Consider the following 22,034-nt stretch of genomic DNA (forward strand, 5'->3'; position numbering starts at 1 on the left):
TCAAGATATGTATGTATGTACCACCGTGTATGTGCATACATCCATATATATCCGGAATATGAACTGCCTTTCATGGTCTAGTGATCCGTAGTTCTGTAGATTGTTCAGTCCTGTTTCTGAAGTCACCCTGAACACTTCTCCTAACAAAAAGAACTTCTTAATTGTTACAAACTTTTTGTAAAATATATATAAGTAAACTTGTTACTTGGTATATTAGTTTTATCTTTTTTTATCTTTGTTTTTCTTCTGTTATATAGGTAAATGCTACCCAGAATTAACCTGTCTTAAATCTCATAAAACGTATATTTTTGACATTCCACTAACCATTAATAGGCACAAAATCCTTTTCACATGTGATTTTTACAAAAATTTTATTGCGTTCATTTAATTTATTGATAAATTTGCTCTAATGGTACATCATTATATCTGTGCTTTGGTACAGACACATATAGGCATCGCAAAAAATACGCTTGGCGTGTTCAGGTAATACTTTATCGTTCGTTGAAGTTTCATTTATAGATCGTGCGCCTTCTTCCGAGAGCCACTGTGTTAATTCTGGAACACACGTAATTTCAGGTATATTGTATCCATTCTGTTCGCCTGAAATAGTATTTGTGTAAGTATAAGAAACTAGTAAGGTCAAAACTAAGTTTTAGCTTGCCTTTTCGATCAGCCATTGAATCGAAGAAACACCATGGAGCATCAGGTCCGGATCCAGACTTGACAAATGCCACGTAGTGAGATGTTTCTATGCAAACGACTGCGAATAACTCCATGTACAATCGCGGGACAACCATGTGCTCGGCCATGATTTTAAATTCCTTCGGACTATAAATCTTCTTCGACACATGATTCGTTCTGAAAGATAGGTTTTTAGTTGGTTTCTCTTCATTTACCTTTGAAGACAGCAGACCTTTTGATGTGACTGTGAAATGTCTTGAGACATTTTGGACAAAAGGCGGTGCACTCCAGTCCTGATCCAGCCTGCAAGCTGCCAAAACAATCCCGGCACTCGTATTCAGCTAGTTTGCCACAAAGTGAGCACTGTCGAGGAGCTGCAAGTTGAATTTTGCTAAGATTCGAAATGCAAATTGTTATATTGCGAACACCTACAATTTTCAATTATGTCTGTGACATCGAGAACCTGGGATGGCAATATCCTTGGATACATCTTGTAGTTCTTTCCGAAACGAGGCATTTGTATGATGAAACAAGAAGGAACCTCCTTTAGTTTTATATCCGATGAGTGGAAGCTTTGCTCAAACAGTTGTTGCACACTCGGTAATGTTAACTTCTCATCCTTCTCCACAAATAGTTGGTAAAAATAAGAATCTTGTCCCGAGCTTAGCTAAAACAAACATTTAAATTATTTAGTATAAACATCTATGCAACAATGAGTACAATAAGCACCTTTAGAAACGGTTCAACTCGCATAATTTGTGAGAGCAAACTATTTAGGAACTCTTCAGGATCCTTTTCCTCGCAGGTGAGACCGCTGACCGAACTTAGCTGATCTAGGAGCTCGCGCAGTTTCATCACACGATCGGATCGAACGAAAACGTTTTTTCGCAATGGATTGACGATCTCATCGCGCAAAACCTTCTGAACCTCACTGTAATTACGAATATCCTGTCGAAAATAAAATAATTTGTAATTAGTTAGCTGTGCAGACAAATTGAATAACTTACTTGTGGGCCCGGACGTCTGTACAGAATTGAATCGAAAACACTGGTGAAAGTGAACATGGAAAATAGAGTTGCATCAAGGTAGCAGGAATTATGGTGTCCTTGTATTCCTTTAAACTTTCCACATATGCTAGCAAGCTCATCGGAATTGTGAATTTCTGGATAACAAATAGCTGCATGAGATCCTTTTTTTTTATTAAAATGTTTATTGTTATCTTACCTAATGGCGGTATCGAACCATAAATGGCAGGACACTCAGCGACACCAAATTTCTTTGCGTGATTACTAGAAACTCTGTTTGCAGAAATGGTATTATCTACATCAGCAAATCGCCGGTCAGCGGTGCATCTGTTGGCTGGTACAAAAATAGCTCGACCATCATGGCAAGTAAATAAGCTAAAACAAAGCACACCACAGAAGATAGTTTTCAGTTAAGAGTTTTTCTTGTATGAGTACCTATTTATGTGTTTTAAATGTTTAAAAGAATAACATACCGTACGCCATTGTGTCTCCCATCCGATGCCACAACATTTTTCAAGTTGGATTCGTCTTCTACCTCTATTCCGACGAGTACGTTTTTTTGAGGGCCAGGCGGTATACCTATCCATCTTACAACGCCATATAGATCTTCACATAGTCCAGGATTTGACACTTCGACGAGGGAACCAATCGCTAGCTCGGTTCCAGGTATTTCAATTAGAGGTTGGTAATCAGCGATTGTAAAACCTAGGACAAAAAATATAAATTTTAATTTCTTTGAAAATCAAGGGTAAATAGCGGAATGGTTTCATAATAGATCATACCCAGTTCTTCGGGCAATAAACTTGGTGAATAAAATTCTAGCACTGTTAATGGAATATTATTGTGGATATCCGAGTCAGAAGACAATTTTTGTTGGTATATATTCATTTTTGAAAGACGCACACCACAATTTCAATTTCTTCTGTAATTTTTGTGATTTTATAGCAATTGAGAACTTTGAGAAAGTGCAGAACAAATAAAACTCCTCGACAAACTGCATATATCAACTCAGAGAACTGGCGTTTTACGTGTACGTAAATAGAATATATGTATGTGTTCTTATTTATTTGGCCGGCGTTCTATAAATAAATATAAGTTTTCATTCCGTTGTCTTTTGCAAGGAAGCAAAGTGAATACCATTCTTACAACAACTGTAACGTATCGACAATAACAGATTCAAAAACAGTGAGCGCTATATTAGAAAGGGGCGACTATTACATACCTGTTACTCAGCTAAAAGAAGTGCGAAAGAATTGGAAATATGCAAGCAGCAGAAGGAGTGCTGTAGCAGGCAGAACTTGAATGTTAGCAAGCAGTACAGCGACTGCTTGAGAGATTCTACTAAGTTGAACTAGTTTTTACAGTTCCCGATATCTTTATATCTATATATTTATACGGACGGACAGGATTAAGTGGGCCTGATCAAGAATGTTTCGGGTCGGAACAGATTCCTTCCTCAGTTCTTCATAACGCTATATTTTGAAATTACTAATTGTTTTAATATATGTTTGGAAATTTTTTTTGAAGAAATGCCAGTATAATAAACTTACGTAAAGGTTCCTCTGGCTCTATTTTTAATATTGGAGAGGCTGGTTTTAAAATTAAGTCTTCAGAATTACTAAGATCCGTTTTACTTTTGTTGTTTAAGATCATTGCAGCTGGTCCCGCTCGTTTTGGCCAATTTGTGCCCAAAATGTCTGCCAAATCCACATCCTCAAGATGTTGGTTATCGACGGCACTATGGTTGGCATCGGTGTTTCTAAAAATCGCTAAGTATTAGCTTTAAATGAATTAAAACAGTTCTACTACTTACTTTAAAATTCCATTTTTTCTGTTAGGAATCTTTTTTGGGTAAACATGGGTCTTGTGCTCGCTCTCGTTGGATACTTCATAGTTTTCCAGGGAATCCCCGAATCTATTTGTTATGGTCAGCTTTTTTTCTTTTTCTGCTTCATAATCGGGTTTGGAATTCATTATTTCCAACTAAAGGCTGTAATAAGATTTGCATTAGTAATTAAATAAAAATGGTATAAAAATGCACTGGTCATAATTGGCATTTAAAAAAAAAAATTAAGGAGCATATATTTGACAGAGAGTATTCTATAGTCGAGGTAAAACTGGTAAAACGAAATCATCAATGATACTCGATGTAACGGATTCTGTTTGTAACTAACTGTCTTCGTTTGCAATCGCTTACATACATATGTATGCACGTAAGTATGTAAGAGACATCAGGTTGCTGTAACAGTAGTTCAATAAACATTCCGATATTTTTACACTTATTTCAATATTGCATTAAATATTTCTTTGCCAATGAGGACTGCACAGAACAAGTAACAGGGAATACATGCATAACAATCACAATTCATTAGCAATTTTTTCCTTATTGATAAAAACAATGACACACAACAATCGCCACTACATCGGTTTACTAATATTGCTGTTCACTGAAATACCAAATGCCGAATTAATTTTTTAGCGCAACCCTATTTAACTTTCAATACAAAACACATAAATTGAACTAACAAATAAAAAGGTGCTTATATGCTTGACTTTTGTTTAGTATTTATAAAGTTTGTGTCTTTTAGAATGCGATTGGAATGAATTCTGGATATCGTTATCGATTTTGCCGCAATCGACCATTGTTGAGGGTATTCCTTAAAAAAAAAATACAACACAGTCTAAAAAAAAGTAATATCGGCATAAAAACGGTTTTATTATTTAGAATATGTAAAAGTATATTACAATTAATTTCTCGTTACTTGTTAGGCTTAGTATGTTTTATTGCTTATGAATGTGGGTTTCGATTTATCATAAACTTGTAGCAACTTATTATTTTGGTGAAAAAGTCTTTTAAAAGTCTGGCAGGTATATGATAATTTCTCTGAATAGGATTAATTACGCTAAACATTTGATTAGGTTATCACTTTTGAGCAGCTTCTCCTGAAGCGGATTGGATTGGCAGTTCCACATGTATTGGACTTTGGAAGGCCATTGGTTGGAGTTGTACAAACTGAAATGGTATAGAGAATGGCATACCGCGATAGGCGTTAGCCGATTCCTGTGGACTTAGGTCTACGTTGGAGCTATTAACGAAATCTGGAGCAGAGTTGGCGGTCTCCAAATCCTTTCCCGTGATATTGAAAGGAGTAGGGGGACCGACGAGTTTCAGGGAAACCCCATCCCGTCCAGGAGAAGTCGATTCAATGCTAGTTTTGGGTACGTATTCCTGGTTATACTGCGATTCAAAACTACTTTTCGTTACGTAATCATGTTTAAATTGAGGATCAATACTACTTTTCGTTATGTAATCGGGCTTGAATTGAGGATCAATACCACTTTTCGTCACGTAATCGGGCTTGAATTGAGGATCAATACTACTTTTCGTCACGTAATCGTGTTTAAACTGCTGATCGGGAGTACTTTTCGTTGCGTAATCGTGCTTTAACTGTGTGGACACGGAGCTTTGATAGTCCTCCATTCTCGGAGGATGATCCAATTCCCTAGATTTGTATATCCTGTTGTAGTAGTTTGATGAAGGCAGGCTGGATGGTTCGTGTTCTCTGGGCGGTGGATGATCCATTTCCATGTTGAATTTGAACTCCTCGCCGCGGGGATAACTTTCGTAGATTGAAGATGACTCGAACTTATATGGCTCGCTGGAGCGAATGTAAACGGGAACCTTTCGTTCTACCTCAACCTTATAGGGCACTGGTACCTTCTTCTCGAGATGAACTGGCACCTTTATTTCGACCGGATACGGGACAGTCCGGAGCACAGGATACGGCTTCGGTACGTGGACTATTTTCTCAATTATCTTTTCGACCACATATGGTTTGGGCACTTGGACTGGCTTCGGGATGTGAATCACCTTTTCCACTATCTTTTCGATGGGCACATGCACTATTTTCTCAACCGTAACATTCACGAGCTTGGGCACATGTACGATCTTCTCGACAACTTTCTCGATGGGCACATGGACGACCTTTTCCACGGGATACGGTTGTGGCACCGTTTTGATCAGCTCCTTGATGTGGTTGTGATGATGATGGTGATGGTGGTGCTTGATTTTCACCTTCATCCGCTTCGCATCCTTCTTTCCCGACTGCTCGACATGTTCGTGCAGGATCGCTTGTGTTCCGACCTGTTCGGATGCCTGGTACTGACCATCGTCCTCATCGATATGCTCGTGGATCTCTTCGAATGTATGATAATGCCTACTTTCCGTACTCTCATCCGCATAATGGGGACTCACATTTTTTCTTCGAGCACCAGATGGCTTATATTTCAGTTTATGCCTCGTAATTTTATCGCCTTGTTTTTGATAGTTTTTCACGCCGCGTTTCAAAGTCACATTGCGTTCAGTTTCCCGATTATATTGTTGCAGATCCAGCTTTTCCGGTCTTCTTCCGGTATTGTGAGTAGATCCTTTTCCGTATTCAGGATAGCTCCACTCACCACTTTCGACACTACTGGTTTTATTCACAGCATAGGAATTACTGTGTGCTGTACTTCCAATAATTATTAAGGTTATGAATAGGTATCCAGGAATCAAAGTTAACTGAAATAGAAAGGATGCGTGCAAATGAAGTATGTAGATACAAGATATCTCCTATCAAAAAGACAAATTGGGAAAATAGCTTACCAATGGGTTCATTTTTTGAAAAGTATATAGTCTCGCTTGGATTTGAAGTGGTTTAATCAACGCCTTCAACAGAAATGATTTGCGCCAATCGAAGAAAGTATTTATATGAGCACGAAACATAACTAAAATGTGGAGAAGGAAATTTCTTAGCTTGAAGTTTGTACACTCTATACATTTCTTTATTAAGAAATTATCCAAAAAGATCATTAACTAAATTGCTTTGGTTTGATTATTTAAAATGTGTATTTTGAGCCAAAATGCAAGACTCGCATACATTTTTATTATACCTACATTTAAATTTTAAGTACTAGTTTGACGATTGAAATGCCGTCAGAAATAAACGACCTTTTTAAAAGAGAATAAAACTGCACAAGTTTACTTATATTTTTTTTACGATTGAAAGCCCACAGTCGCGTGACGCAAGTTGTGCGTGTGTGTGTGTTTGAAGATGTGTACAAGTGCAATATCTTTATAAATGTTTGAAATTTCTCTAGGTGAATATTGCACAGAAGCCCGTAAATGTAATAATTAAAGTGCATTGAGCTTCACTTTAAGGAAATGCTATGGATTGTGTAATTTCCTGCTGTATCCGTTGCTGTTTTCAAGACTACCAAAACTACGTTTTCCGGATACCCATTTAGGATGGCAGAGAACAGGGTTAATTAACGCAACCTTTTTCACGACGAGCACATAACATTGGAGCTCCTCTCGAAAGGCAAATAAAAAGTTTATTATACAAATTTAAGTTGGGTATATCGGGTGCTTGAATAAACAATGGTCAGCTTAATCTAATTCGATTCTATTCTCTAAGAATAGGCTGCCCGTGTGCATCTTTGATTCCTTAATTTTTAAGTGCGAGCCCAGCAAATCGTCCATGGTGATGCGGACGTTGTTGCGATCCAGCGCTGCAGCTGACGGATCTCTGGACGTGATGAGCTGCCTCATTCGGTAAACTGAAGCATTCCGGCACATTTCCCGCAGGTCTGAGCCCGAGAAGCCATTTGTGAGCTTGGACAAGCGATTCAAGTCGACATCCTGACTTACCTCCTCCGATTGGAGGATCAGCTTCAGGATGTCTTTTCTTTGGGTCTCCGAGGGCAGACCAATATGGAATTGGGCTGGCATGCGGCGCACAATGGCCTTGTCTAGATCCTGCGGCCTGTTCGTGGCACCCATCACAATCACCGTCGAGTTGGAGTTCGTGCTGAGGCCATCCCACAGCATCATAAACTGGGTCTTCATCATGGCGGTGGCCTCGTGGTCGTTCATGTTTCGCGATCGCAAAAATGAGTCTATTTCGTCAATAAAAATAATGCATGGCTCGATTCGCGATGCAAGCGAGAAGACAGCAGAAGTCAATTTCTGGGATTCCCCATACCACTTGTCGGTAAGAATGGCGACGTCCAAGTTGATAAAGCGCATTCCCGCCTCTTTTGCCGTCGCCTTCGCTATCAGCGTCTTTCCACAGCCCGGCGGCCCATGGAGCAGGACGCCTTTGGGCGCCTGCCACAGCTTCGAATGCTTGAAGAGATCCTTGTGCTGGATCGGCAGCACCACCGATTCCCGGAGCTCCTGAATGACTGCATCCAGACCGGCGATATCGGCCCAACTGACTGTTATGTCGGCGGGAACAACAAGATGTGACGCAATCATAAGCTCGTAGTCGCTAAACTCTTGCCCTTTTAGCCTGAAGCCCTCCTGCTCGGCCAGCCTGCATGGAAAAGGTTAACACATGTACAAGATATTCTATATGAGTCTAATAGAAACCTCTTTAGCTGCTCCTCAGCCAGAATTTTGGCCTTTTTCTTGTTTTTACTGGTCGGATCCATCTGGTTCATCATCCATTTCACCGAATAATATGTGATCAGCGAGGCCACAGACAGGCGAACCAGTACCTGGAATATCTGCCCCTTGCTTAGCTCCGCTCCGCCCAGTCCGAAGTTGTCCATGTCTCTGCAGATATTCAATTCAAAGCAAATACGTTTGCTTGCACGAATCTAATATTTCTTGTTCTTATTCCCCATGCACACAGACGCCAGTGTGACCAGGTGCGGCAAATTAAATTTATATCAACAAGCTCAAACGTGCTGCCAACTCAATTCAATTTTTGTAAGCCAGTTCCTTTTTCACAGTTCCCAGAATAAAAAAGATTGTTTTTTAACTTTTGAGTATTAACATATTGGGCATATATTAAGTGAGAGCAATCTGAAGTATGAATTTAAACCCAAAAATTCAAGTAACAATTTTGCTCTTAGGGTGTATAGTGCCTGGGGTCAATACTCCAAATCTTCAATTTGGCGTCGATCCACGGACGTAGCTTGGCCACGCTGGCGTAAACTCCGGGAATGTTCTCCTCGCCGCATCCGATGCCCCAGGCAACGATGCCGGCGGACTTGAAGCGGTTCTTCTGGCCAGCAATTGGACACACCAGCGGGGAACCACCATCGCCCTTGCAGGTGTCCTTGTCCTTCTCACCGCCGGCGCAAATGAAGCTGTCATGCAGAATGAAATGCCTGCCGAGGCGAGTTTCGCGCAGATTTTTCTCGCACTGCTGCTCGGGCACCACGGGCATGTCGACCTTCTTCAGGATAACCTGGTATTCCCCATCCTTGCCGAACTTGTTCTTGCCCCAGCCGGTGGCATAGCAGCGATCGAAATCGAATTTATCACCCACATTGGGCAGGCAAACCGTCTGGATGTTCTCCTGGAGGGTGAATGGACTTTCCAACAGCATGACAGCCACATCGTTAAAGAGTGATCCCTTGCTGAACTGCTCATGGTAGATTATTTCCTTGACATATCGGTCCTCGTGCGGTCTGATCTCAGTCTGCGTTTGCGTATCCCATTCGCCAGCTCTCACTTAAAGTTAAAGTTCATAATTAGATTTATACATATACATATGTATTTCATAGGTTGCGTAGATAGATGTACTTACCAACAATGCTACTGGGCTGTTTGTTGTGAACGCAATGCGCCGCGGTCAGAACCACATTGGGAGCTATCAAAGCTCCTCCACACTCGTACAGGTTGAGGTTGCCTTCTTCACGGAGAATGGCCAGCATCCAGGGGAATTCTCCGAACTCGGCCTCCTGGTTGACAGCTCCAGTGATCTTAAAGCCAACACCGTTGGGATTCTGGTAACCGCAGCCTTCGGGATGATCAGGCTTATATTTGATAATCGATTCTTCTCTCTTTACAAATAAAATAAGAGTTTATTTTAAGTAATCAGAGCCTTTCTTATAGGTATGTATGTGTTACCTTGTTGGACACATCACAGCACAGATCCAAGTAGTTCTTGCAGTCGGATTCCGTATTAATTCGAATGTCTATGATACCATCGCCACTGGTGTTAATCGTATTATTGGCGCACAACCAGCGAGGAACACACTCCTTTTGATCGCCACAGGACTGATACTGAGCTGAACCGGATCCTCCGTTTCCGGATCCTCCGTTTCCGGATCCTCCGTTTCCGGATCCTCCGTTTCCGGATCCTCCGTTTCCGGATCCTCCGTTTCCGGATCCTCCGTTTCCGGATCCCGTACTACCAGAATCCTTGGGGCTCACCGCCGGAGGGGGAGTGGATGATGCTTTGGGTGTTTCGTCCGTTTTAAATATGTCCGATATCAATTTATCCAAGGAAGAGTCCTGGGCTCCACAGGAAAATATGCACAGGCATATTACTAGGCAATTTAGTAATATCATATTCCTGGAATGCAAAATTGAATCGTGCTCTTTATTCGTTTTACATATTGTTTTAAGCAAACATAATTAAGGTCAGAAAGCTCACTTATTCGAGGAAAGAGATGAAGACAAGCAAGTAAAGCTCGAGTATTGGTGATATAACGACGATTGTTATTGCTGGAATATCGCACTTAAGCCGGAAAATGGTAAATGTAATTCCCCCAAAACAGAGTGACACATTTAAACGAAAGGGAGATGCGGATACGAATACGTTTATGTTTATGCGGCGAATAATTAACCTAATTATCTTTAGAATTTATTGTCTTATCAGTGAGGCTTTGCTTTCTTTTTTGAATACTAAAATTCGGAGCAAATATACATATATGTACGTATTGTTTCTTTTAGATCGGCTCATTATCATTCCTGATTGCTTTTTTGTTTAAATATGACTTTTGGCGATAAGAAATGCTAGTGTATTGCGGTGGGTCAATTTTCGCTGTCAATAAAAACAAAGCATGTATAATTACTTTAAAACACATAAATAGTTTCTTATGTGTAAGTGCACTTCAGCCATTTTTCGCAAGAATAAAATGAGGCCCTAATAATAAGTTATAACACAATAATTAATTGGCATTTACACACAAAGGTTCACCATTATTGCTAACAATATGTTCCTTGCAAAAACTGGTTTTAGTTTCAAGTAAACTTAGCATTATACAATGCTTCTTCATTAACATATATACGTGTATTCCCATTGGCTCTGATTTGTGCTCATAAAAGTGAGGAGGAGATATTTTGTACACTTTATTCATTGAACTTTAACATCTTTTAGATTGATTAAAATGCTAAATATATACACATGTGCATACATATATGGATGAAAAATGTATTGTAGATGTTACAGAACATAGGAAGCACTGAAAAGATTGAACTCTTGCAGATATCCACTTAACTGAACCACAAATTTTCATTAAATTGAATTAAGTTCAATTTTAGTTAGTATAAATTATACTCTATTAGTAAGACTTACTTAATTTATTAAAGTAGCGCAACGTTCGCTGAGCAATGAAGAAAACACTCAACTGAATTGATTTCTTATTCAATCTTAAGTCCGAGCCGATGATCTTCTGACGAGAAGCTTTAAAAGCTGGTTCCAATTGAAGTTCCCAGCCTACGTATTACACAGCGGAAAACCAGTTCAAAGTTTATATGTTTTATTAAAATTATGTGCGTATATTTGAGATATGAAACAGTTTAAAAGGTACCAAAACTTTAGCGTGTTTCTATGATGCGATTTTAAATATTTTATGTTACATTAATGAAATTTAAATACTATTTCGCAAATACTTTTCCGCAATATATAGTTTAATATATTGTATATGGTTAGATAAAAGATTTAATATGTTCCCATAGTTTTTACTATTTATTAATTTATTTTTATTCTCGAGCCATTCGGAGGAACAATCGGAATTGAAACCCGATAACGATAGCTGTGCGATAAAATCGAAAGCATCAGTGTGTCCGTGAGTTTCGCCTCTAGACCTGTGTGTGTGACATTTGATGCGCCTACACATACATATGATGAACAGGAATTCTTTTTAGTTCATCAAATGAATACAAAGTAAAGTAAATTCAAAGGAAGTGCCGCAATTGTTCAGTATTCAGAGAAACATGGAGCCGTTTACCCATAACGATGGCAATCGCGACGAGCTAATAATTCAGCAGAAACGGGATATTGAAAAAGAGGTGAGTCTGCAGAAATACTTACACACAATAGCGACAATGAACCGAGAAATAATGCCGAATTTCAAAAATTACAGATCAGCGACACAACTCCCTTGATCAGCGAGCAGTTGCCACTCACCTGTTTGTACGCGGAGTACAGTGGCGACGAAATCTTCACCGCCAAGATCCAGGATCTGTCCAAAAAGTACAAGTTCATTCGCCGCACCCGCCCCGATGGCAATTGTTTCTTCAGAGCCTTCGCCTACTCCTACTTAGAGTACTTGATCTCAAACAGCAGTGCCTACCAGGAGTTCAAAAAGCTGGCCGAGGAGTCCAAGGAGAAGCTCGTTCAGCTGGGATTTCCCAGTTTTACATTGGAGGACTTCCACGAAACGGTATGTTTAGCCGCACAAATGCAAAACGAATTCCCTATGATAATGCCGCATTTTGTATGTTCAGTTTATGGAAGTCATCCAGCGCGTTAGTCCCGACAATGCAGGAGGACACAGCGCGGTCCAGGACGAGTTGCACAAGATCTTCAATGAGCAGGGATACTCCGACTACGTGGTGGTTTACCTGCGTTTGATTACCTCGGGAAAACTGCAGGAGGAGGCCGACTTTTACCAAAATTTCATCGAAGGGGACCTCACCATTGAGGCGTTTCGCCATCTGGAAGTGGAACCGATGTACAAGGAATCGGATCACATCCACATCATCGCGCTCTGCACCGCCCTCGGCGCTGGAGTCCGTGTCGAGTACTTGGACCGTGGCGAGGGTGGGACTGTGAAGGCCCACGACTTCCCCGAGGGAAGCGAGCCCCGAATTTACCTGATATATCGACCAGGCCACTACGATATACTGTATCCAAATTGATTTGCTCTCAATAGTTTCTAGATTACGAAACGATTTATGTATATAAGATGTATAATAAACTACCATTTATTTGCATATATGGTGGATATTTCCCTTCTGTTTTTGGTTCTGTGTGGGATTCAGATTGGTTAATTGATTGATTGGCCCAGCAATGGAAACGCACATTTTACACATACCGTAGATGTTAATTTATTTAAACACTAATCTTTATTATTTGATTTGAACGATTGTGATAGTGACATAATGAAATTGTCTAATGTTTTATAAAATATTAAGTTTTATTAACGGTACTTCGCCATCATTTCATCGGGAAATTTCTGGCGATGCGCAGACAATGAGAGGTTGACAATAATCTCCCGGTCGTCCATCCGTCAGGCGCCTCCACAGTATGATTTAATTGTAGGATGATATTGACCACAAGATTTCAGCTCAGTAAAGACTTCGGTAAAAAATCCAGGCTCAGCATTGATTTTAAGCATTTTATCACTTAGCTTGTTCACAATGACGAGGCACCTGTACGTTACATTGAAGATTAAAGGTAAAAGGTAAAGGTAAACGGCAACATATTTCATTGAAATTAACTTTATATTTAACTTACCTGTCCCAAAACTTTTCCTTCGAGTCTTCAACCAAAAACGGTTTGAGTGGATAGCTGATTTCATTGCCCATATACGAATAGGACAGATACAAACAGGTGAGTACTGAAGCCTGAAGATCCGATTCCTTGCTCTCTTCTCCGCTGACCAGCTCGCGGACCAGCATGTAGACAAACACCACGTTGGCTGGGTTTATGAACGCCACATCCTTGGGATTAAATGATTTGCTTATTGTTTGAAGGACATGTGGCAGACCTGCTACTATACCTGCCATCCTTGGAGCAAAAGGCTGCGATCCACTGCTCTGAGCCACATGACCGCATCCCCGGCATCGAAGTTGTTTAGCCGCTGACAACGACAGTGCAAGAACATGCCCAAGCACTTAAGCAATTCCGAAGTGGAGGCCTGCGAGGTGTTCAAAAAAATCCTATATAAAACCCATTTCATCTTTTGTTTGGAATAAGGAATTTAAGGAGTATAAGGAAATTTAAACCTATTCCTTTTAATCAGTTCTAATCCCTGAACTTAGAAACCGCAAAGAAAATATATTATCTTGTTATTTCGTTAAGGAACTTATTATGAAACTCAAAAACTTATTATGAAACTCAAAAATCTCAGGACTTAGGTTTCATTATTTGATATGATGTGGTCTTTAAATTCAAAATGTTGTGTGTTCGAAAGTATGCTACACAAGTTGGTTCCTAAAAGCCACCCCCACTAATATGTTAGGATCTTAAATGCGACTACGCACCTGAATGACGGTCTTGCGTGGGATCTGGTTGGTGTTTTTGATCTGAATGGACGAGGCCTGGACTTGCTGTGGCAGGCTGAGCGTCAGGGGCTGTTTCTGGATCAGCTTGTTGTGGTTCGACATGGAGTTCTTATTGTTGACCTTGACGGGGTCTTTCGCCTTGGAAGGGTTCTGCGATTTGCCCGGCGGACCGGTCATGACCTCCTCCCGGATGTCCTGCACCTGATTCTGGTTCTGATTCTGATTCTGGTGCTGATGCTGGTGCTGATTCTGGAGCTGAAGCTGATGCTGGTGCGGATGGGGATGGGGATGCTGGTTGCAGTGCTGCTGGTTGTGCTCCTCAATGCGATTGCAGTGCAGTTGGATGTTGCGATTCTTGTCCGAGGACGAGGCGAACGAGGACTCCAGCAGCTGGGCCTTGAAGCAGGCCGTGGGCAGGTTGGCGCACTTGTTCTTGTTCTCGATCTTCTTCTTGTTGTGCGACGTGGAGAGCTTCTTCCACGAAAGCGCATTGATGAAGATCGAGTGCTTCTTCAGGTTCTTCTCGAACGAGCTCTTCTCCGCCTTGAGCACCGAGTTCTCGTTATGCGTGTCCAGCACATTGGTGATGGTGTCCTTCGAGGCGTTCGCCAGATTGTTCAAATTGTGCGAGCTCAGCTGGGTTTGTGTCTGCAGATTGATGTGGACGCCGCCACACTGACCACCCGGCTGGCCAATCACATTCTTGGCCATCGGATGGCAGGCGGACTTCTTGTTCTCCCGATTCTTGGCATTGTTCAGCTGCTCGTAGGAGAAGTTGTTTAGATGGGAGTCTATGGAGCCAGTGCTGTCGTTCTCGTTCCGCATATCGGTCGAGTGGTTATATTGAAAATTTGGCTGGGACGAGTAGATGGGATGGCGATCCCGCGGATTGAAGCTCAACACCGTTCCCATGATGGCTGCAATTGCGAATGGGTTTGCAAATCAATAAGACTGAGACCAAGACCCTTGTCGCCCTTCGTTAGTAAGGTTATTTTAAAATATTGATTTTCAATCAAAGTACTAATGCCTCATGCTCACTTAAAGCAGTTAATATTCAAATCGTTTGAATTGAAAACAAATCACACCCAGAAAACTTAATTTGTAGTTTCTTAAACTTTATTCATGGATACCAGAGGTGGTTTTTACCTTATTAGTTTCGTATTACTCGGGGGAAAAAAAATCTGCCAAGAGCGTTTGTAAATCCGAATATCCTTGCGCAGCAGCTCGATGTTATGCCATTTTTAACGGCTGCATAATTATACTTATCTACGGTAGCCGATTGCACTAATCATATATTTTTCAAGCACTAATTTCCACCTTGCACTTGTTTATGAAAACATCTTTTCGCCACAAGCTTATGAAATAAGTACACAGTCTTAAAATCGATACAAAGTATGCGCAGGCCCACAGGCGAGGGTGGGCACTTTTCCTTTTTTCGCGTTTCTGGGCATGCTCAGTGAAGGTGTTTTCCAATTACTATTACTATGTCCTGACAGGCGGACGGTCCTGGGTCTATTTTTAGAAATACTTAAAAGATATGTAAGAAAACTCAGAGAATTGTAATTTTCTCAAAGGTATTTTTTGTATTTCTCTCTAAAAACGTATTAACAAGCTTTTGTTTTTTGTTTTAGGCGATTTGAAGAAACTTTTTCAGAATGAAAGAAGTTTTTTAATAATCAGGCAACTTAAATTAGAAAATATAGACTTAAAATTAGGGGTTGTTAACGGTCTTAAAGTTTTTATACATAAGTATTTCAGATAAACAGTGCTGTACAGCACCTAAAGTCGCTGCCAGTGCTGAAAACGCAATGGTGGTTGTTTTTTGGTCCTCGGCTGACGTCCTTCATTTTAGATGTATGAATGATTTACCTGGTTTTGATAGTGTTTCTTGCATATAACATGATTTTTATTTAACAATTGTAGCATAGTCGGGTCTAAAATTTAGTAAGAGCATGCTTCCTGAACAAACAACACAAACGGTTATCGCAAGATCGCCCAACAATGACTGAAGAATAAAAAATATACTGCTAAACTGCTTAATTTTGCTGGTAATATTCGGATTGATGAACATAAGTAACAAGGGTCCCATGCTGGCCGGTAAATGGTCTTCTTTGAAATTCTGCAGAAATGCCAGCTCCGCAATCACGAAAAGCAGAACGGGAATGAAAACACTGCTGTTCGTGTAAAGAGCCAAAAGAAATCCAAAGCAAGCCGCCAAAATAATGTGAACTCTGCTCTTAAGAAATGCATTTCGTGACGTGGTTCTTCGGGGAGCAGGTTGTTCTGGCAGAAACGAACGCCTTATTGGAATATCCGGCTCCACCTCCGGATCGGAATATTGCGTATTCGAGGGTTCACCATCTGAAATTAGGAAATCATAAACATTTATAAATGGAGAGCTCTGTTAGTGCATAAAATATGCAGTTTGACACAAATCATAACATTGGCATATGTTCAACATATGTACATATGTAGATATATGTACATAGAAGATCATGTGTTACCGAGGTTTTCATTCTGAAACGCCGACGTTGATCTGCTATTCAATTTGTCCAGTCGTGCCTTGGACGACTCCAATATTTTCTTTCTGCGCAATTCCCGACGCAAAGCAAGCGACTGCTGTGCAGAATTCGCATCTGTTGTTCCTAAATCATTACTATCCATATTTATAAACACTAAGATAACTTGCAATTTGACGATTTGGGTGTGACCTTATTGCCGTAAAATACCATATGTCGCCTGTCAAGGTAACGCCGACGAGCCTATTGGAAACGAACCACTGTTGGTAAATTTTAAACTCAGCCGTTATTTGAGTAAATAGATACATTAAATATTAAAACTTTTTCTTATGGAAACCTAATAATCATTTAACTTTTACCATTTTTGTGTCACAAACAAATGCGAATTGAAGACTTGGAAATGAGAGTTCACCCTTAAGGATTTGGTTATTTATTCAGAATTATTATATTAACAATACAAATGTAATGACGTTAACACAATTACTTATAGTTTCTCCAAACGTCTGGGCGCATATAACAGGACATAGGCGCAATGCCAGTCTCCGCCGCCGGAAAGCCGCAAGATCTCGTCAGTGGCCACGGCGGAGACCTCATCATCATCGAACTTGAACCACACATCGCCGCTGGAGCGAACCCAGGCCACATAATGACCCGACGAACTGGAGCGTCCCTTGTGCGTGAGCACCGCCTGCAGCGTATAGTATCCCGAATTGTTGCTGCCCAAGTCGTCGTCGAACCAGAACTGCTCGTACTTAACGTCCTTCTTCTCTTCGTTGGGTTCATTGCGTTTGACAACGTCAACTTCCATTTTCTTGTCTTCCAGATCCTTAAATTTCGAGCGCATTGGGCAGAGCTTGTTTTGCAATTCGGGGGTACACAACTCAAAGGCATCGAAGTCAATGGGGAATTTGATATCCTTCAACACCTTGGCATTTATGCCCTCCTTTCCTTTGTATTGAAAGCGCACAAATTGTACGGTGAGATAGGCTGGAAGTCGGCTCACCAAGTACTGAAACAGGATAAGATTAGTTTCGTAACGCAAACATTAGCTACAATCCTCACAGTTCGAATGTACTTTGCATCGCGTCCCAGGGTTTCAGATTTTTTCACCAGCTGTTCTTTCATTTTCTGAAAATTTTGGCAAAATTAGCGCTGCTTAAAAGTGCTTACGATTATGCTTACAGATTTCAGACCGCTCTGCATGTACTTAACATCCATGGAAATGAAGCAACTTAACTGCAAGAAATTTTCGCTTGTTACTGTTGAAGGTTCATCGGGTTCCTCTTCAGAGCTCATCTTAACTTCAAAAGTGCCACCAAAAAACTGGTCGATAAACGAGCTAAAATTGGTGTATGTAATAAATATTTTCAAAAAGAAGCATCAAGATTGTGTGCACGCTCACCTGTGCCTCTTCTGGACAGTATTCGATGGTTCCTGGTTTGTTGGCCGCAGCTTTTGCTGCAACATTTTCAGGATCTCTGCCCAGCACTCATTGGCGTCCTGCTGCCTGTAGGTGCCATTTTCGCCAGTCTGGGCAAATTGCGGGGATGCCCGGTGCAAAGCCTGCAGCAGCACAATTGGCGTCACAGTTGTGCCCTTCTCCATTTGAGCAAATATAGACTTCATGGCAGATGATATGGAAAATGCGGTCGACATGGTGTCGGTTCCATCGTTACTGAAAGTGCTCAGGGCAGTGCGGAGCTCGGGCACTGCGTTCAGGCACTGGACAGTGGCGTTCATGTAGCACGTATTGCCCAGATTTGTCAGCCCAGCCGGTAGACGCATCTGAAAAGATGTATAGTTTATATGAGAACAAAATATTCATATCCTCAAATAACGATATAAGGAAATCAAGGATCTAAAGCTTATTTAGTTGGATTGCTGTCGGGACTTTTACTATAACTTCCCCATCTAGTTAGTTTTAATTGTGATTATTATTATAATTGCTTATATCCGGCAAAATACATACCGCTGTGGCTGCCTCAGCTTCGTTCATGTCCTCAATGAATTTGACCGGAGTGGCAGGCACTTCTGGAACACTTTCCTTGCTGCCCAGCAACAGGACCACAGCGCCCTGCAAAAGGAAACACCGATGCTGGTTAGGCGCCAAAGGATCATGGATGCCCACTTACGTCCTTGATCTGCAGATTCCACTGGTCATCCTTCAGAATGCCGCCCTTGCACATAACTTTCTGGCGATCCGGTTGAACGCCAGTCAGGGCAAACAACTGGGCCTTAAACAAAATCGGCTCCTCGTCGGTGTTTACAACGATATCTGTGTAGAGCTCCCGGCCCCACTTCACCTTAACTGAAAGTAGGACGATGAGTCTGTGCGCAAACAGGAGTTGTAAAACACAATGCTACCTTTAAATGCGGGCATGGCTAATTTTTTCTTTTATAAAAGTTGTTCTTTCTGTAAAATTCAAAGTCATACTAGCCGAAGCAGAGATGCGCAAAACAACGATACTTTTCTGCATTGCAAACTTTATAAAGTGCAGCAACTATCGATCAGTTTGGAATTACGGAAATGGAACGAATTGAGCAAAATGTTAATATAAGTATTTCAACACACATATTTAAATAAATTGATTGTGGTTGACAGAAGTAATACAAAAGTGCTTAAAAGAAGTGCATATAATATGATACGAATTTTCAATCTTATAAGTTGGTCCACGTCTTATAAAATATCATGTTTTTAAATTGGTAATAAAATTAAGTTTTTATTAACTAATTAATAAATAAAGTTCTTAGTTTCAAATTTTTGGACGCTCACAAGATTCGAATTATGTTCTATTCCATCATTCCAAAAGAACAAAAATGTCGTAGTCCGATTGACTCACACATTTCAACCACGATAATCATCGATAAAACAGCTGATAGTTTTCCAATTCATTTTTACAATAAGTTAATTGCCAACATCGGTAAATTTATTAGGAAATTATTCTATTAAAACGTGAAAAGATGAATGAAGCGGACAGTTTAACCGAAATATTCAGGGGCGGCTTACCTCACTGCCTTCTGATTGTGTTTTCCTTGTTGTTAACATGCTCACCGGTAATGCCAAGCGAATTCGAGGTTATTTCCATGTCCAAATACGATCTAAATGGACAGCATTATGGTAAGCAAATAATGCAAAAGACATATATTAATTATGTAAATTCATTGTAGACCACGTCATGGATATTTGTACACCAATGCATCGAATCTAAACATTACAATTTCGAGGGTGCTCTGACCCACATTTTTATGTGCACTGATGAGGGCTGTTCTTTATTTAATTAGTACTTTTGAATCTCATTAAAACACTAATTTTCACAAATTATTCTTCTTATCCGATGTATTTTCGACTATACTTTTTCATCTTAAATTTTGTAGGAAGCCGCGTAGCATCGATATCCCTAGAAGCTAGATCTTTGTACTCGTGGAATACTTCAAGGCACTGTGTGCTCACACGGTAAGTGTAAACTCTTCAATACTGTTGTTTGAAATGTTTTAACAATTTAATTTGTATCGAACAGGTTAACCGACTTGTCGATCCATGATTTTGATAAGTTACGGCAAGGTGCAGGAGGCCTAATTCTCATGTTGCCCTCGAATATCTTGAATCTGGATTCAGAAACCAAAGAACTTATAACTATTCTGGAGCAATCAATGCTGACCCACACAGCTGCTGTTCCCATTTACTTCGCTCCGTACAACAAAGATTTGGAAAAGATCATTGATGATATTACGTACACGACTACGGATAGTCCGGGTCAAAATCAGACGGCGCTGGCACAATTGGTTGTAACCGTCTCGGCCAACAGATATCACATTAATGTCGGCGGCGGCAGCATTGCGGCCAATAAGAATAGCAAAATTCCCATTATCCACGGTGAACTGATACCCAATCAATTGGCCCTAAAACCCACGGAATCCGTTGCAGATGGACAAAAACTTCCCGTCATCTTGATAACAGCGAATCTGAAAACCTTTGGTATATATAATGTAAGTAATCTGGTGGCTATGTAGCTAAATATCCATACAGATGATTAATTTAGTCTATGTTTTACAACCTAAAATTAAATTAACACCATAATTCTGCTTACAAGATAAGGGCTTCCTATCTGAAAGATTGTGGCCTTTATCTAAGTGGTTCAAGTGGTTTTATGATTCTCGGCAATGATTTGAAAGGTCAAAAGAGCTTATCTGAAGTAGATTAACTTCTAATTATAATTATTCTGTCTTAATTTCAAGGATTACCCAGTGAACGCTGATGCTGCAGTTTTGCTGGTGCTGATGGAGTTGTTCAGTAAATTGCACTATACATCCAGTATGGCACCCAAGTATCGACTCCGATTTTTGCTTTCGGACGCAGGCGTCCTACTAAACTTCCAGGGCTCCAAGAAGTGGCTCGAGGTTGATGACAATGCGCTGCAGGTAAAAATAGCTTATAAAGGGTATAAATATCAGGTTTTATCTGAAATCTCTATCTCTATTAGAACGTTGAGTTTGTGCTCTGCTTGGACACCATTAGCGAAAGCTTATCCTACACAACGGACAATGCTTTGTACATGCACGTTTCCAAGCCACCCAAGGATAAGACTTCTATTAGCAACTTCTTCAAACTCTTGAAGTCATCAGCTGAAAAGTATTCCAATGGTCTGGCGGTCGAGGGTGTGCATAAGAAGATCAATCTAGCAGACACCAAACTGGCCTGGGAGCACGAGCGGTTCAGCATAAAGCGCTATCCCTCATTCACCCTGTCATCTGTAAAGAGTCCAAGAAGCCCCATTCGTACAACCATTTTCAAAAACGACGAGAGTCGCCTATTGGAGCACACTCTCAACACGACGCGAATTATTGCGGAAGCTCTGGCTAGTTTTATGTACAAGGTTGATTCAACCTCCAGCATTTTTGAGGGACAGCTGGTAAGTTTGCCATGGTTGGGACTTAACAAGATATTAATAAATATCTTATCTATAATATTATTAGGCCATTAAGGAGGAAAACATCTTGCCATACTTTGGAGTGAAATCCATTCTGCATAATAACGACGTGAAGGATGCTTTCGAAAAATACCTTAATAATGTTAAGATCATTTACGATAAACCCGACGCCAGAGACCCAGAATTTATGTTCTATAACGAGAACGAGGTTAAACTAAATGTTTACAGAGTGAAGCCGGCGATCTTTGATCTCTTCCTGACTTTCGTCATTGGCGCCTATCTATTGGCTGTATTTCTGGCCATACAATACTTCCCCCGGTTTTACGATGAAGTTTCCAAGCTAACGAAGGAGGATCCCGCGGGACAACCCAATGGACACTCTTCTGAACGAGTCAGAATGAAGTCACATTAGTAACAAAATGGTATTGAGTATAATATTGCGATTGCGAGTAGGAAAATCTTATGTTCAAAATTATTTTTCAAAACTTTTCTAATGCTAATTGAACGATTGTTAATAAACTCTATAGAACTGTAGAAATCTGTCCACGCGTGATGTGGCATACGAAATTGATTCTTCAAATATTTCCTT

General features: G+C 40.5%; 9 protein-coding genes across 14 annotated transcripts; 2 read left to right on the plus strand and 7 right to left on the minus strand.

Annotated features, from left to right (window-relative positions):
* Positions 1–352: 352 nt before the first annotated feature.
* Positions 353–4,319, minus strand: LOC117149556 (ubiquitin carboxyl-terminal hydrolase CYLD). 4 transcript variants are annotated; one of them, XM_033316796.1, is made up of 11 exons: positions 4,233–4,319; positions 3,520–3,696; positions 3,257–3,465; positions 2,180–2,411; positions 1,906–2,081; positions 1,689–1,843; positions 1,411–1,629; positions 1,114–1,348; positions 914–1,055; positions 662–858; positions 353–600 (listed from the first exon to the last, which is right to left on the minus strand). In XM_033316796.1, exons 2-11 carry the CDS (start codon positions 3,678–3,680, stop codon positions 407–409), a joined length of 1,920 nt encoding a protein of 639 aa, XP_033172687.1. In that variant the 5' UTR covers positions 3,681–3,696; positions 4,233–4,319; the 3' UTR covers positions 353–406. The 4 variants fall into 4 exon arrangements, with proteins under 4 accessions (XP_033172687.1, XP_033172688.1, XP_033172691.1 ...); XM_033316797.1 differs by lacking the exon at positions 4,233–4,319 and adding an exon at positions 4,163–4,178; XM_033316800.1 differs by lacking the exon at positions 4,233–4,319 and adding an exon at positions 4,139–4,156.
* Positions 4,320–4,426: 107 nt separating this feature from the next.
* Positions 4,427–6,409, minus strand: LOC117141149. The gene is made up of 2 exons (XM_033304490.1): positions 6,352–6,409; positions 4,427–6,267 (listed from the first exon to the last, which is right to left on the minus strand). Exons 1-2 carry the CDS (start codon positions 6,361–6,363, stop codon positions 4,630–4,632), a joined length of 1,650 nt encoding a protein of 549 aa, XP_033160381.1. The 5' UTR covers positions 6,364–6,409; the 3' UTR covers positions 4,427–4,629.
* A 600-nt stretch (positions 6,410–7,009) lies between these two features.
* On the minus strand, positions 7,010–8,300 carry LOC117135108 (ATPase family AAA domain-containing protein 1-B). The gene is made up of 2 exons (XM_033295170.1): positions 8,119–8,300; positions 7,010–8,062 (listed from the first exon to the last, which is right to left on the minus strand). The coding sequence occupies exons 1-2, from the start codon at positions 8,298–8,300 to the stop codon at positions 7,135–7,137; spliced, it is 1,110 nt and encodes a 369-aa protein (XP_033151061.1). The 3' UTR covers positions 7,010–7,134.
* A 204-nt stretch (positions 8,301–8,504) lies between these two features.
* Positions 8,505–11,170, minus strand: LOC117150913 (phenoloxidase-activating factor 2). 3 transcript variants are annotated; one of them, XM_033318271.1, is made up of 5 exons: positions 11,063–11,170; positions 9,888–10,057; positions 9,610–9,812; positions 9,287–9,542; positions 8,505–9,210 (listed from the first exon to the last, which is right to left on the minus strand). In XM_033318271.1, the coding sequence occupies exons 2-5, from the start codon at positions 10,051–10,053 to the stop codon at positions 8,603–8,605; spliced, it is 1,233 nt and encodes a 410-aa protein (XP_033174162.1). In that variant the 5' UTR covers positions 10,054–10,057; positions 11,063–11,170; the 3' UTR covers positions 8,505–8,602. The 3 variants fall into 3 exon arrangements, with proteins under 3 accessions (XP_033174162.1, XP_033173999.1, XP_033174084.1); XM_033318108.1 differs by having other exon boundaries at positions 9,610–10,057; XM_033318193.1 differs by lacking the exon at positions 11,063–11,170 and having other exon boundaries at positions 9,610–10,068.
* Positions 11,171–11,569: 399 nt separating this feature from the next.
* On the plus strand, positions 11,570–12,707 carry LOC117135185 (ubiquitin thioesterase otubain-like). Its single transcript, XM_033295295.1, has 3 exons — positions 11,570–11,778; positions 11,853–12,152; positions 12,217–12,707. Exons 1-3 carry the CDS (start codon positions 11,704–11,706, stop codon positions 12,628–12,630), a joined length of 789 nt encoding a protein of 262 aa, XP_033151186.1. The 5' UTR covers positions 11,570–11,703; the 3' UTR covers positions 12,631–12,707.
* Positions 12,708–12,820: 113 nt separating this feature from the next.
* LOC117150852 (GATA zinc finger domain-containing protein 14) lies at positions 12,821–15,390 on the minus strand. Its single transcript, XM_033317981.1, has 5 exons — positions 15,145–15,390; positions 13,978–14,915; positions 13,494–13,631; positions 13,229–13,434; positions 12,821–13,143 (listed from the first exon to the last, which is right to left on the minus strand). Exons 2-5 carry the CDS (start codon positions 14,908–14,910, stop codon positions 13,002–13,004), a joined length of 1,419 nt encoding a protein of 472 aa, XP_033173872.1. The 5' UTR covers positions 14,911–14,915; positions 15,145–15,390; the 3' UTR covers positions 12,821–13,001.
* Positions 15,391–15,871: 481 nt separating this feature from the next.
* Positions 15,872–16,715, minus strand: LOC117135244. The gene is made up of 2 exons (XM_033295431.1): positions 16,503–16,715; positions 15,872–16,359 (listed from the first exon to the last, which is right to left on the minus strand). Exons 1-2 carry the CDS (start codon positions 16,660–16,662, stop codon positions 15,905–15,907), a joined length of 615 nt encoding a protein of 204 aa, XP_033151322.1. The 5' UTR covers positions 16,663–16,715; the 3' UTR covers positions 15,872–15,904.
* A 203-nt stretch (positions 16,716–16,918) lies between these two features.
* LOC117150772 (ubiquitin carboxyl-terminal hydrolase 14) lies at positions 16,919–18,987 on the minus strand. The gene is made up of 7 exons (XM_033317852.1): positions 18,882–18,987; positions 18,650–18,825; positions 18,487–18,591; positions 17,920–18,302; positions 17,700–17,856; positions 17,580–17,645; positions 16,919–17,526 (listed from the first exon to the last, which is right to left on the minus strand). The coding sequence occupies exons 1-7, from the start codon at positions 18,895–18,897 to the stop codon at positions 17,002–17,004; spliced, it is 1,428 nt and encodes a 475-aa protein (XP_033173743.1). The 5' UTR covers positions 18,898–18,987; the 3' UTR covers positions 16,919–17,001.
* A 393-nt stretch (positions 18,988–19,380) lies between these two features.
* LOC117142891 (nicalin-1) lies at positions 19,381–22,012 on the plus strand. The gene is made up of 6 exons (XM_033307172.1): positions 19,381–19,635; positions 19,893–19,971; positions 20,036–20,504; positions 20,754–20,936; positions 20,999–21,427; positions 21,492–22,012. The coding sequence occupies exons 1-6, from the start codon at positions 19,479–19,481 to the stop codon at positions 21,855–21,857; spliced, it is 1,683 nt and encodes a 560-aa protein (XP_033163063.1). The 5' UTR covers positions 19,381–19,478; the 3' UTR covers positions 21,858–22,012.
* The last annotated feature ends 22 nt before the right edge of the window (positions 22,013–22,034 follow it).

This window comes from Drosophila mauritiana, chromosome 2L (genome assembly GCF_004382145.1).
Source record: "Drosophila mauritiana strain mau12 chromosome 2L, ASM438214v1, whole genome shotgun sequence".
In the NCBI taxonomy this organism is placed as follows: Eukaryota; Metazoa; Arthropoda; class Insecta; order Diptera; family Drosophilidae; genus Drosophila; species Drosophila mauritiana.